The following is a 14,831-nucleotide window of genomic DNA, read 5'->3' as shown; positions in this document are numbered from 1 at the left end:
GAAGGGCATCCAGAGTAAAAACGCTGGATGCCGTACGGAAGGCGTTCGGCTGTGGTGACCCTTGAAGGGACAAGCCGAAAGCCGTTGTTCTTGATCCATATTTAGCTATAACATGTTAGCATCCTATAGCAAACAGTATTGATTTAAATACAGCTTGGTAAAGTAATTTACGTCTTAGCTGGCTGCATGATTAAGCTGTATTAGTATCTACACATGTATCTGAACATAAATACATTTTGTAATGTTATTATGTATCTGCATTGTTAAATAAACCTTTCAGCTGGTTAAACTAAAAAGCTGTAAAAGCATCAGGAGGAGCATAGCAAAGCACAGCAGTCTGCCTCTCATACACCGTGCTGAGCCTATGTAGCATGTGTTCTCTTGGCTGTAAATGATTGATTAAATATTTGTGCAGCACTTGTCTCACACAGCCAGTTTCCTCTTCTCTCCTCACGGACTGTACCATCCTCTGAATTCCTCCCCCTCCCTCCCCCGTCTCTCCCCTTGCAGTGGGCCGCTCCCCCTTCTTCCCCGCCCGCTTTGGTTGAAGCCAAAACAGAACATCATGGCGATTGATGGTAAGTAGGCCAATAACGTCTCTCCTCTGCTTGTAATTAACTTCAACTGGAAACAATACATGTCACAGGTGAATTCTGTACAGGAAAAAGTGAAATGACTTCAGAAGCTTGACGTTTGCTTTGTCTGCGTTCTGTGAAAGTGATTTTTATGCTTTTGTGGCGGTGATTTTCTCTCCGCCGCGCGCGCGCGCGCGCGTGTGTGTGTGTGTGTGAGGGAGAGAGCGGAGGAGAGAGGGATCTTGAAGCGGCGTTTTCTCAGTGTGTGTACCGGTGGTGCTGAAGGGACAGCTCTGCTTTCACACCGTGGGACTCATTTAACACAGACGGACTGAAAGTTGTGCTTCCTGTGCTCGTTGGCTGTGTTTTCACAGCTCATTTCAGTGTCCGTCATTTGGTTCATTTGAAAGTGTTGTGGTCTTTGCGTTGACCCGCTGAGTGTTGGTACTTTATAACTTGCTCTAAAGGGAGCAAACCACATACACACACACACAGAGTGCTTTCAATCAGTGGGACCAGTGGTGGAGACAGAGGGGGATATATTTCGTGCCAAGTTTGTAGGAAAGTGTAGATAGGAAATCGCCAGTTCAGCTTTGCAATTATAACTCCAAGTTTAGCTGCTGTTGCATAAGGACATTGTATTTTATCCTGTTTTTTAATTACTATGATTTTCTTCTTGCTAGACAGTATGTTCCTCCAACTGCCTTGAGGGCTGCACTCTGGACAATATGTGATTTTCCTCTTCACCTTTCTCGGCTTATGTAACTTTGCAGGTTTTAAGCAGCTTTTGTTTGCAGTTTATTGGTTTGAATATCACAGTGTTTGGCTTGGAATATATTACTTTAAATGCCAGAGTCCTGACCTTTTGGAACAAAAGATGTGACGTAAAGAATATTGTCCACTTAAGGGAATGATGTAAAGTATGAAATAACCTAAATGTACGCTTATCTGAACGGGTCAAAATAATCACAATGACATTTTCTTTCACAGTGATTTTATTTGCTTTTAAATATAGATGCAATGTAGAATGAGTTCACATAGTAAACCCTGTAAAATGTGTTCATGTAGGAGTTTTATTCCTTCATTTACTAGTGGGCAGATGAGGTGGGGCTGAAATAAGACAAAAGAGAGAGAAGGAGGATATGCAGCAAGTGATATTAATATAAAAAATATAGTATGTGTCTTAACCACTAGCTGGGGACCCCAACCCTTTAAATATTTAAGGTCTTCACCAAAGAACACCAAGGTAATGAGACATCATGAATATGGGACAGAAGGGTTCACCTCTAGAAACCAGCACAGTGGTGTGAACACTCCAGGTCTGGCCATAAACTAGGCAAATAGACCATTCACCAGAGCCTCCTGGGTTTTGCTAATCCCACTTAACACCCCGAAATTAAAAAATACATCATTCTGGAAATATGATCAAATGTTTCTGGAGAAGACCTCAGTCTCATCTGTACAGTTTAATTTATTTAGTCTGAACCATAATCAAGAGTGATGCATTATGTGTTGTTTCATAATAATCAGCCAGTCTATATTTGATATTTATTTTATTTATTTTTCAATTTACTTCACTTGAGTGAACTCTGAACACATTAGGAACTTGTTCGTTGGACCATTTTCCTTACATTTCACATTTTACCACTGGGGGCAGTTAATTAAACACATCCTTTGCTTTCTTTCTTTCTCTTATCATTTTTTCAACTGTATCTCGATGTGTATCCTTATTTGACATATTAGAGAAGCAAATAAATAAAAAACTAAACACAAGTGTTTTCTTATGCCCATACAGAATCAACATAAGACTAGGTAACTCTTTAAGAGGTGACTCTTTAACCCTTGACTGCTCACTGCCATTATTCGCAGATACCTTTCTTGTCCCCAGTTTATTACACAACCACACCTAAGCTGAGTTATGTGCTTATTCTACCCCACCCACTGATCCCCAGTTTCCCGCTACAGTTGTCAGCAAAGTGTTCATGAAAGCCCACAATTATAACGGTTCCTGTCTGTGATATTTTATCTCCCCTGGTCCCCGCTGAGGTTTATAAAGCTGTGGGGCTGACTGACACTGTCAGCATCCAGAGGCTGGGCTGTTAGCAGCAGTGGGAGGCTGATGTTTCTCGCTGTACTTGTGATGTTAGGTTGGATGAGCATCAAGAGGTGTCACAAAAACAGGAACGGACGTTTTTGAGCAAAGAATTAATTTAGCTGTTTTCATGTTTTTGACTGTGTTAAAATAAATGGGGCTGTTATTTAGAGTGCAACTTGGCATCTCATTTAATAAATACGTAATTTTTAATTGTATAAGATCTAAAGAAATTTTAGTTTGTCAGATCATGTTTATATTGGTTATTTTGCTCAGTCAAATTTTTAAAATCTCCTCAATACATAATGGAAATTTTTAAAAGAACCAACAGTAAACAAACAGCTAATTCTTCAAATTGTATTAAACCATTACATCAGATTATATTAATTTAAAATGACATTTTTTAGCATATCTGTTGCATCTGTTTGATGCAACAACCTCAAGCACAACATTTTGCTCTTTTCAAAGCCTTGTAGTTGAATACTTAAAGTATAAAGAGGTTTTATTAAAATAATGTCACTGACAATCAGTTGTTTGATCAAGTGTTTATTTACCTAATATACAGTTATCACATGTTTAAACTACCATTGGGAAAATATCCTATTTTAAATACCTAATACATCAGAACTCTTTAGGTTCTCTGTGAATAACTTGTGGACATTTATTAAGTGACTAGAAGAGACATTTAAATAATAATCAAAATGGACTGAAAGATGTAAAAATTGATCCTAATTACTTTAATAAATGGAGGACTTTACAAAAGTTTGGCTTCCCTTGTACAAATACTATCTTGACATACATTACAAACTGTATAAACTGATCGACTGCCGACCCGGCTGGATCTCACATGGCCAGGTGAGGCCTGGTTTTCTGGCCAGCACTTCGAAAGCAGCCCAGCTCACACGCGTGGCATTTTTAATGTGTCTGGTGTGGATGAAGCCTCGTTGAGAGCTGAGCTGGAGCCAAGTATACAGTAGGCAGAAACCAAAGTGTTGAGCTGTAGAAATATGTGTTAAAATTACAAGCAACAAATAAGCTCTTCATGATGACATTTAGACATTGTCTTCCAAAGCTTGCTGAAATACCCGATGGGCTATTCATCTTCAAATGCTTCTTTTAAGCAGTTTAGCTAAATCCAATAAGTGGAAATACAAAGAGTATGTGGTTTTCTTAAAAAATATTAAGTCTCTTTTATAAACCCAGTTGCTTCCTGTCAAGGATATTTCACCCTGTGTTTCCAACATGCTATGGTTTTGTTTGTCAGAGAGTGGGAAACAGGATATTAGATGATAATTGCCAGTATGTCTTCATACCATTTGAGCTAATGTGAGCCGTGAGACAGCTTAGCTGGAATAGAGCAATACATTACTCTTTCCAGTTGTGTGCCATCAATGAAATCAGGAGATTTCAGTGTCTCATAGGCTAATAGACAGTAAAGATGATATCAGTCTTTATAATGATAGTTTTGATGAGTTATACTTATAATTAAAGCTGCTTTAATCAATATTTTATTATAACAATGAATGAAATGAAATATCATAAACATCTTGTTAAGCATAAAGGTATAGCTCATAATGAACCAGCGGAGAATGATCATCTAATACTGGAGATCTGCTCAGCTCTACACAAATGTTTTGCACCATCTTTTTTCTTATTGTTTTGATTTACAGACCAGCTATGTGTGTTATGAAAGATACTTGTTGTATAGATCCAGTCGTTGTCACCAACTCTTCAGTTCCCCTCAGTTCTGAAAACATTTTATCATCTTTCAGCCAGTTGCTGAAGAAAGCTGAAGCCACAAAAAAAGTAATTAATGCCGCTTAAAAGCCACAATATGAAACTTTTAGGAATCAAAATAGCTTTAACAGGAAACTTAAAATCAGTCCACTGTTTTTCATTCTCACTTTATTCAGCCTCAGTCTATGTGAAATTACATTATTCATATTTCTACTGCTACACATCAGTGACAATACTGTAGCTTTAAGGTGTATAAAATATCATAATATTTTTTATGAGATAAATGGAATAGATATTATTAGTCTTTATAATGATAGTTTTAATGAGTTATACTTGTAATTAAAGATGATATTAGTCTTCATTATGATAGTTTTATAATGTAAAACTATCATTCTGATGTATTTAGTATTTAAAATAGGATACTTTCCCAATGGTAGTTTAAACATGTGATAACTGAAGTACAACTATAATTACTCCCAAGGACTGTTTTGTTTAGAACCTCAGAGGTTTGTCCTGTGGAGTGTGAGTGTGATGACCAAGTAGTTTTTACAGTTTTTGCCTTTCATCTATAGACACACATACAAACACCCACACTGGGCTATTAACCCATGGGCAAAGCAGTTAAATGAATTTCACATCCAGTGCACTGACTCACCATTAACAATTTTTTTGCCATATATGAGATTTGTCTTTTTGTTTGGATGAGACAAGGTGCGTGATTGTTGTGCAGTTTATTTTTTTGATTGCTTCTCCAGTTTTCACATCACCAGTGAGGTTAGGAATTGGATTTCAAGAAACTGAGGGAAGCCTTTACATCCTTGTTTGAGCAGGGTAGAGCATTAATCCAACAACTGTGATTGATGAATTTGTTTCAGTGAAAAAACATAGATAAATAATGAAGATACAGTTGTGGTGGAAAGAATAATTGTCTGCTAGTTTGCTTGCAGACTCAAAATGTTACCAGATTTACAGTGTTTGTGAAATAAAACGAACATGTGTGACTTTGTCAGTTCTAAAAATAAAGTATCAACTGCACTATTTTTGAAAGTGTGTTTTCATTGCCCAGGGCTATGGAGCAATGGTTGTCAGTGACTTAACACAATTCTCACTTTCCCCACAAGAAAACCTAGTGCAGCAGTGTAGTCTGAAGAAACTGTTGCTGCTTTATAAACCTGGAGCTAAACTGTCGGGGGTAATCTTTGACGTTCTGTATCCTCCACAAGCTAATTGGCTTAGCTAGAGCTGATTCCGAAGTCATTCCCCTATGCTTTTTATTAGGCCAACACCAACATGTTTCATGAACAACCTGATGTAGTGCTAACCCTGTCTGACAGTTTTAATAAAAACACTGAGGATTTTCATGCTGACAATGACAACAATCTGCCTCATAAATCAATTACTGCTCTTGTTAAAAGAGATTCTTGTTAAAACTGATTCTGTCATTATTTTACTGATAAAGATGATCACTGAATGTTTAGTTGAAGTTGATAATTATTTTTACTTGGATGTACTTTAGCATTTTGCAGGTTCGCGTCCTGGCCAACGTGGCGTTTCTGTGTGGAGTTTGCATGTTCTCCCAGTGCTTGCGTGGGTTTAGTCCGGGTACTCCAGTTTCCTCCCACAGTCCAAAAACGTGCATGTTAAGGTTAATTGGTGACTCTGTCTGGTCGTTTGTCTGTGTGTTGGCCCTGAGATAGACTGACGACCTGTCCAGAGTGAACCCTACTTCCCACCCTATGAAAGCAGGGATAGGTTCCAGTCCCCCCACAACCCTACACATATAAGCGGTCACTGATAATGGATGGATCGATGGATTTATTAAGAAGTGTAAAGTTGGATTAATGCACATTTATACCTTTTTATTTAAAAAAAATGGTTCAGATGACTATGTTTAATATTAGTAGGTCACTCTTAGTAACAGTCTTACAGACAATAATCTCTCAGCTCTGCAGTATCTTTTGCTCATTGTTTTGCTTTTATTACCTGCAATGTTAGTGTTTTTGCTTAAGTGCCATTTCCTAGATTTACTGTTTCAGGCTAGTTTTCAGTAGCAGCAGGCAGCTATTTTAAGCTATAAGGTTCAGGTAAACCTGCTAAATGCTAGTGTACCTAGCAGCAGATATAATGAATGGATTAAACAATCTAGATATAACATGGTAATTAAATTGTGTTTTCTGCTAAGCTAAACTGACTGGTTGCTGGTGTCAATATAGTTGCTACAGTATCTGTTTCTGCTTGGTTTAAATCTCTTTCCTTACCTCTCCAGCTGCAAATGTTTACATCATGATTATTATACAAGATATTCTAACTCTCACTTTCCTGTATAGCAGAAGAAACCTAAATGGGGAACAACAAAAGTTTGTTTCCCTGAGTTCTTTTTTCCCAAAGCACATTCTCTTCACTGACCTCAAACAACAAATAACCAAAGTTTCAGCTCCACTTTTCATGCCACAGTCTTAGTCCATTCTTCTCTCCTTAACCCAGACATGTTAGCTTCAGCAGCCCGATTAGAGGGGGCAGATAGAGGAGAGTCCTTAATGGAAACTGGGACAAACCCTAAAAATGCTGCTTTGCCCCGCCCTAGATGTCTGAATGAGGGAAGACTAAAAGGCCACCTTGATTTAGTTTGCTGAAACTAGACATTCTCCCTGGTGGAGTTAAGGGTGAGAAACTGCATAAAATTATCAAAACTGGTGCTTCATTTGATTCCAGCAAAGATTATGTAAACATCTCCCTAGTACAGGATGTTAACAGCCAGTACAGACACAAAGGGCCCTTAAAACACGGGAGATAATCTTCAAACTCTGCGCATTGTTCTCTCTGGTGTCCCTGAGTTGTATAAGTTAGTTCAAGGTTCACTGAGTTGTTATTAGTTTTGCTAAATTTTATAGTCATGGGAGTAAAAGTGCTCTTTCACAAGTAGGGCTGCAGGATATATAATTTATAGCATTGTCATTATAATGTGTGCATGTGCAGTATTCACATTGTAGAACTCTTGATAAGAAAGGCAAATTCATGGCACTGTGTCTAATTGATTCGGAAAACAAGAGGACAGTCGGTTGTACTTTGATGGGAAGTTAACAAATGTATTAAACTACTCTATTTCCAGTCTCTAAAACTTATTTCACAAGAGTAGATACATTGCTCACCTGGTTTTTGTGTTCTGTTTTGTGTGCTGAAATCAACAATCAAATAAAAGCTACAGAACAAACAAACAAACAACAAAAAAAAAAACCCATGAAACCAAATGTCTAAAAAATACACACCTTAGCAAATGCACATCTAAACAAATGTGTCTTTAGCTGCTTTTTAAAGTCATTCACAGCATACACTGCTCTCAAATCCAGTGGTAGAGAGTTTTATAGGTGAGGGGCTACGATCTTCAAAAGCACAGTCCCCTATTGTTTTGAGCTTGGAGCAAAGGGAAAACTAACAAGCTCTGATCAGAGGACCTGAGATTTCTGTCCCAGCTTTTTAAATCCATATGTGTGCATGAAATACTCACTAGATAACCATCATATTTGTTCTCTTCTTTTTCGTCACTATGAACAATTTACAAATTAACATACACGTACAACAATCAAGTTAAGTCATTTATCAAATTAAAGACTTGGGTTACAAAGCAAGCTCACTGGCTATAGGGAGAAGAGATTGAACAAAGTGCTAGTAGAAGAAATGCTTCTTTTTATTTAACTGTATATGAAGTTATATTGACGTAAAAAAGGAACCTCCTGCCATTGACTAGTTTGCATTTCTACTTTGCTTTATTTACTTACTTTATTAACTTCCACCTTGGTCACCATCACCCTTTTTTCTCTAATGAGTCAATCTTTCATTCTTACAAAAAAGAAATCTAAACATTTTTACACTGTTCTTAGAAATAAACTATTTTTAAGCACAGGCCTCAACATTTCATTATGGTCTAAATCACTTTAATGTCATGACTTGTTTCTTTTGCACGTATTATCAAGACAGTTTTGGCTCATTGATTCTGAAGTAATGAACATTACGCATCTGATAAATAAGCTATCATAACTTGAGACATAATTAATTGCAAGATATTTGTTTTGTTTTCACAAATGTACTTATATGTTGTACAACAGAATAATAAACCTATAATAATACACCTCTCATGTGTCTTCACAGTGCCAGGGCTTCTAACATAATAGGCATATGCCATCAGAAGGTACTAATGAATATTCTGGGTGGAAAGGCAGCGCTGGCCCCTCTGGTATCACCACTGCCATGGTGCTTCTGAGTAAGACTCCTAAACCAAACTGCTGCAGTAGAGCTGTTTAAGAAACCCCATTACACAAACTAGACAAAAACATTACACTTATTTATGTATTTACTGTGGAAAATGATACAATCCTAAACATTTTAGTATGTTAATTTTAACACTAGTTTTACAATTGCAGTAGATTTACATATGGAACATATGTAAAAAGGACAATGTTAGAGAGAATTCTGTTTGTAAAAAATACTTTTAAGGGGAAATATTTTTTGGCAGGTGAGATTTCAGCAATGTCAATATACTTAATCAATACAACGCAGGGTTAGGCAAGCTCACTTTTAGACCGACTTTGAGGTGTAAAATCTGTGGCATTCCCATTTAACAATGACATTACATATTAACAACATCAATTTAGTCATGCCTCCTTTCTTGGGAGGGAATCTATGCAAAAGGCATCAGTTTGTCCTTGTATTAATGAATGTTGGCAGTCTGTTCATATTAGTTTTTCAAATATGTTTTAGACAAGTATGTTAATACACATTCATTCATTTGCCTATTTTGTGGTCTAATTTACATTAACATATATGTTTTGATATATGTAGCTAGTAAGGTGAGACATCATAAGAAGTGAAAATGTTTCTTTATTTATTTTTAAATGAAGCCAGTGTTGCAGCATAATGCAAACAGTGAAAGTTAGACGGCAGTGGTAGAACACAGTGTCTTGAAACAGCCTCACCACTGATTAAAAGGCAAATTTGAAAATTTGTGAATTGGCAAAGGAATATCTGTCCTGCAATACTGAAGCCATGTGAGAGAAATAGCTTTGTTATTTGATATAAGCAACCAGCACTGTGTACCATATTCAAGACCACTTGCAAGAAAATGTTATTTTTGACGAGTGAGGTGTGTGGTAAGTGAAGGAGCATGAGGAGCTTCCTCCTACACGCAGCTGCTGGATCAATCTGCTGGACAACAGCAAGATGTCGGCTTCAGCTCACATTTTGGGAGGGAACATTTCCAGACAGTGCTGTCATGTGGAGTCACTACTTCCTTCAGTGTTTACATGAAATCTATACACGTTCTCTGGGTTAGGTCTTACTGAAGTTTGTGTTTGCATGAACCTTCGATACACTTTGACAGCTGTGGAAAAAAAATTGAATGTTTTGCTCTGGGACTAATTTCATCTTTTCTTTGTTTTGTTTTTTGATCCTTGTCAAATAAAAAAAAAACATCAATTGCAATTTGCAGAAGACAAACATATGATAACTGACTGTCTAACTAATTTAAATAATTTATAAATTAAGTGTTGTTGACTTATGAGATGTGATTTCTACAGGCTGCAAAACCTGTTAATAAGAGTCACTGCAGCTCGGAGCTGTGCACTTAATTTTAACACTAGTTTTACAATTCCCACACATACATATGCAGTAGATTTACATTTGGAACGTATGTAAAAAGGACAATAAATTATTACGTGTGAATAGTGTGACTATTTCTGCTGTTTTGGTTGTCAGAGACCTAACATGACTTGACTTTCTGATTTTATTAAGATGTGAATTATTGAGCTTGGTCAAATATTTTGGAAATAATCTGAATCTTATCATAGTTATGTCATTTCAGTAGTAAAAGGATTGCAGATCATTTCTGTCACTTGACTTTAAAATAGTTTTGGCTGTAACAGACCAGAGGAGGAGGAAAAAACAATATTTTGCGGTATGGCAATTTGTTCCACAAGTGCACGTCATAACAAAATCTCACACTTCATGACAGACATGAAGTGATGTACTTCAAATGATGCCCTTTGTTTGATTGCTGTCAGTTTTTTAGTTCATAACTACACAAGTCTTACAGTTGAAGTGTTACTGCTGAAAACAGTAAGAGCTATTTGAAACCTCAACCTGTAGGCAGATCCCAGAGGCTGCGGCAGAGCTCAGAGACTGGGAGGCCTTCACAAGTGTGAGTAATAGTTCTGATTTACAGTCATGCTGTCTGGAAGGCCCCCGTCTGGGTGTTCAGGTATCTAATTGCTGATATACTAATGGACTGGTGGACCCTTAGCGATGTTTGGTGCTTTGCATCCTCAGTTTTTATGGCAAGGCCAATCAATTGGTCTACATCTTTGGCCCCAACCAAGATCGCTCCTGGGTGTTTTTTTTTTTTTTTCTCTTTCAGGTCAGAACGTGTAGCCGGTGGAACTATTGTTTTGGTGTCGGACCATACCAAACTCATTTTAGGGACATACAACAACAAATCCACTGCCATGGTATTTCCATGACTAGACATGTGTAGGCTGGAAAATGGACAAGTATCTCACGAGGGCGCAAAAAAAACGTGATGTTTCCGAAACTAACAAGACAATGACGGCCAACGTGAAGGATGATTCTAAAAATATGTGCAATGTTTAACGGGCTCATTGCAGCCCCTGATACTGGTAAAATACGAAACGGTCACTGAGCATGTGAAAGACTCACGACACCACACCTTTATTTCATGAGCATCCCTCTGCATAGGTTTTGAATTAAGAACTTGGATGAGTGGATTATAACAAAAACACACCTGAATGAGTGAATCTAAATACCACACTGACATCATGTCGCACAGATTTATACATTTATCTTAAAACTGTCCATGGATTAACTTTAAAACAGCACATAAATTCCAAATACATCATATTCCTGCAGTTTATACAGACCTGAATTAAATTTTGGAGTTACTATGTTTATTTCTGTAAATTAGTCTGAAAATATTTACATTTTCTCAAAAATCCATCTGTCATTCCAGTCTTGTGTTTGGTCCTTTATGTAACCATCAAATTATACTGTGAATTGTGACATTAGAAAACCCAAATTTTTTCCATAGATAAGCATCACTGAGCTGTACTTTCTTTACAACAATGCTTTCTTGAGTCAGGTCACACACTGACATCCCTTTTGGTTTTTACACTGTAGCAAGCCTGTGAGGGGAATTCAAAATGTCATCCGAGGATGTTATAAAATATCTTGGGCCTTCATCTTTTCTGTCTGGTGGAGCTACTAATCACAATAAGCAAATTGAACAAACTGCAAAAAAATTAAAGATTTTATCCGTGGGTGTTTTCAAAATACAGAGATGCGGCCGACTCTGCAGACTGAGACATTGTTCAGTGAATGTTCTGGTTTTGAGGGATTGTCAGCTAAAATGAATGACACCTCACAGTCTTAATACAGGGGCATTTAAAACAACTGTTTGTAACAAAAAAGTTTTGGTAAATACGCATGTTTACTTTATTTCAGCAAGTTAGGTGACAATGAAAGTTTTTTTTGTCAAAAAACAGATAAATTTACGAGTTGGTCAACCACTTCTAGTTATTGGCCATTAATTCATTACTGAGATTGAAGAGAAAACAAAATACAATTCGACTTAGTGTCCGTCATCATGTCCACGCTTCTGTGCAAGAACTGAGATAGTAACAGACAGTACAACTGCCTTGTACCATCCAGTCTCTGCCAGTGTCTTTTATTTGTGTTGTCCATGTTTTTTTTGCAATTATGTCTAAATGTATCTTAACATGTATCAATGTGTTGCCATGGTGTTTGTTTGTCCCTTGTTTCCTCCATCACGGTGTAGCTCATTAAAACTGCATTGTCTTTCCAGGTGGCGAGCGTAACTGTGGAGTTCATGAGCTGATCTGCGTCAGAAAAGGTAGGGCAGATCAGAGCCGCTGGGGGGTTGGCCTTTGAGCCCACACTGCATTTCGCACTCCACTGTTTAACTTTCACAGTTAAAACTTGTCCTTGTGTCCTCTTTCTGTTCCACTGTTGCGTTGCCTTCACTGTTGTTGAGCTCTGCTGTATGTTTCATCCTTCGTTTGTTCTTTGTGCCTTGTGCTTCCATTCATTGTTTTTTATAAACCCCTCAATAATCTTTATTTTACTTAAAATCGAGACACAATTTGACAATTAAAACTAAGATAAATAAAAGATAGTAATAAGTATACAAATATTTATTGGCTTGTTCGTGTTGTCACAAGACACTCAAATCATTAAAATAATTAGAATTTCTCATGTCACATCAGAGGAATCGGTGCCTCTCGTTCACATATTCCAGATGGAAATGACATTTAAACAAAATGCACAAGTGGATTGAGAGGGTACTTGTCACTGTGACTGTGTATGGACAAGCTGAAAAGTCTGATTGGGTAAGTGAGTGCTTGGGTGTTGCTTGGGTTTACCCCTTTTCTTAGTATGTGATTGTTGATACTGGTGTGTGTGTGATACGGGTGTGTGTGTGTGTGTGCGTGCACGTGAGTGCAAGTATGCATGTGAGCCAGCAGGTTTGTGGCAATACAATAGTTATTGTGCTTCAGCCCATATCCTGCACATGTGTGGGAGAGTGTATGGGAGTGCTGGTAAGAGTGCTTATGAGCTGCCTGTGGAGTGTGTGGGTGTCTTGTGGTATTGAGATGGTTTTGTGCTTTTTGACATTCAACATGGCAACTGTTTCCATGTGAACAAAATACTTCCTTTACTCTGCTCTAAACATGATAAACAAAAATAGTAGTCTAGGATTAGCACTTAGTCCCACACCTGAGTCTGATTTGACTAGTTGTAGCAGGTTCAGCTGAGCAGTCCAGATGTTCTTCTCTCCAGCATCTATCCATAAATCAATCCATTATCTTAACCGGTTTTCTTGTTTAGGGTCAAGGGAGGGGGATTTTCCCAGCTGTCATTGTTAGCTGCAATAGGCGACGTACATCCTGGAAAAGTAGTCATGTCCTTAGGGCCAACACACCGAGACAAAAACAGATAAACAAACGTTCACAGTCACATTCACAATTTTGAGTCACCAAAAAACATAACATGTGTGTCTTTAGGCTGTTGGAGGAAACCCACAAGGAGCACGAGGAGAGCATGCAAATGTCATACAGAAAGGACACAGCCGGCCGGGATTCAGAACAGGAACCTTTTAGCGTGGAGGCAGCAGCTAGAAGCCTCATTCCTTATGAGTTATAGTGTTCTTTAGGTATCAGAATCAGAATCAGACACTGCTGTTAAATAGTCTTGTCCCCACAATGTCACTGGCCCTTCTGATAATGACAGTCCTCATAGCTATGACAACTATGAGGACTGTCCCCAGTGTTACTCACCACTCTGTCTGACACGTCGTGCTGGGGATGTATATACTGTGGTCTGCCAGTCAGATAGTCAACAATCCAGGACACAGTGGGAGGATCTACCTGCATCACTGTCAGTTTCTCACGCAGAGCTGGACTGATGGTGTTGAAACCACTGGAGAAGTCAATAAACATGACCCTCACAGTGCCCACAGGCTTGTCCAGATGGGCATATGCGCAGTTCACCCGGTAGATGATGGCATCCTCAACTCCTAGCCAGGGCTGGAAGGCGAACTGGAGAGGGTCCAGGTGGGGGCCTTACTATAGGGCAGACAGGTATTGTGGGGTATTTATTTTGTGCCTTACAACTCTTCAGCGTTGAAGAATGACTACTAAGAAGAATGCGGCCTATCACAGTCATCTTCTGCTTGTTTTGATGACAAAAGACTTTTGGTTTAAATAACATTTAGTGTTTCCTTTAGAAAGGTTTTCAAGCACAGTGGCAAGAGGATAACAGGGGTTTTGCATAAACACACTAAAGAAATGTGGTTATTTATTTCTCATGCAGCACCTTTACTTGGTAAATTCCATCTAAGGTTCACCTTAAACAAAGTAAATATTAGTTATGTGTAATTATTACACGCAAATAATTTCTCATAGTGTGACCATGTTTGTTTGTGTTTTAGAGCATAATCGCTGTGTAACGATCCGAAAAGACCGTTTGATTTCTCTGATTTACTGATTTGTTCTTGGTAACGCTGCTCCCTCTCTTCATTCACTCACTATGTCACTTTACTGATGTCCTAGCTCTCACCAAGCTGAGGAGGAGGGGACAATTAAATGGTGTGTTTAATCACAACAATGGACAAATCATAGGGCCTTTCAACAACGTCTGCCTCTCTGTTACGGTGGGTTTTCATTCTTCAAGTAAAAGAGAGAGAGGAGTGGATGTAGGACAGGCAGTGAAATTTGGACAGAACCGTAACAAGAACGGCTCGCGGATTCCTTCGTACCTACCTAGATGTCAAAAAGAAGCAGATTGGTCATGAATGCAACATCAACTATACATAAAAATATTTTGCCAGTTGTTGTAAGCATGGC

General features: G+C 38.1%; 1 protein-coding gene across 3 annotated transcripts in view; it reads left to right on the top strand.

The window, feature by feature from the left end:
• The first annotated feature begins 478 nt into the window (after positions 1-478).
• syt14a (synaptotagmin XIVa) overlaps positions 479-14,831 on the top strand; it is a 36,840-nt gene continuing 22,487 nt past the window's right edge. For 2 of the 3 annotated variants that reach the window (XM_067480267.1, XM_067480265.1), the window contains exons 1-2: positions 479-578; positions 12,272-12,319. In XM_067480267.1, the coding sequence (XP_067336368.1) occupies positions 566-578; positions 12,272-12,319 (61 nt within the window). In that variant the 5' untranslated portion in view covers positions 479-565. The remainder of the gene's footprint in view (positions 579-12,271; positions 12,320-14,831) is intronic. The other variant, XM_067480266.1, reaches the window with a different exon arrangement.

This window comes from Channa argus, chromosome 16 (genome assembly GCF_033026475.1).
Source record: "Channa argus isolate prfri chromosome 16, Channa argus male v1.0, whole genome shotgun sequence".
NCBI lineage: Eukaryota > Metazoa > Chordata > Actinopteri > Anabantiformes > Channidae > Channa > Channa argus.
The sequence above is the reverse complement of the archived record's forward strand: the minus strand, read 5'-3'. Positions and strand labels throughout refer to the sequence as shown.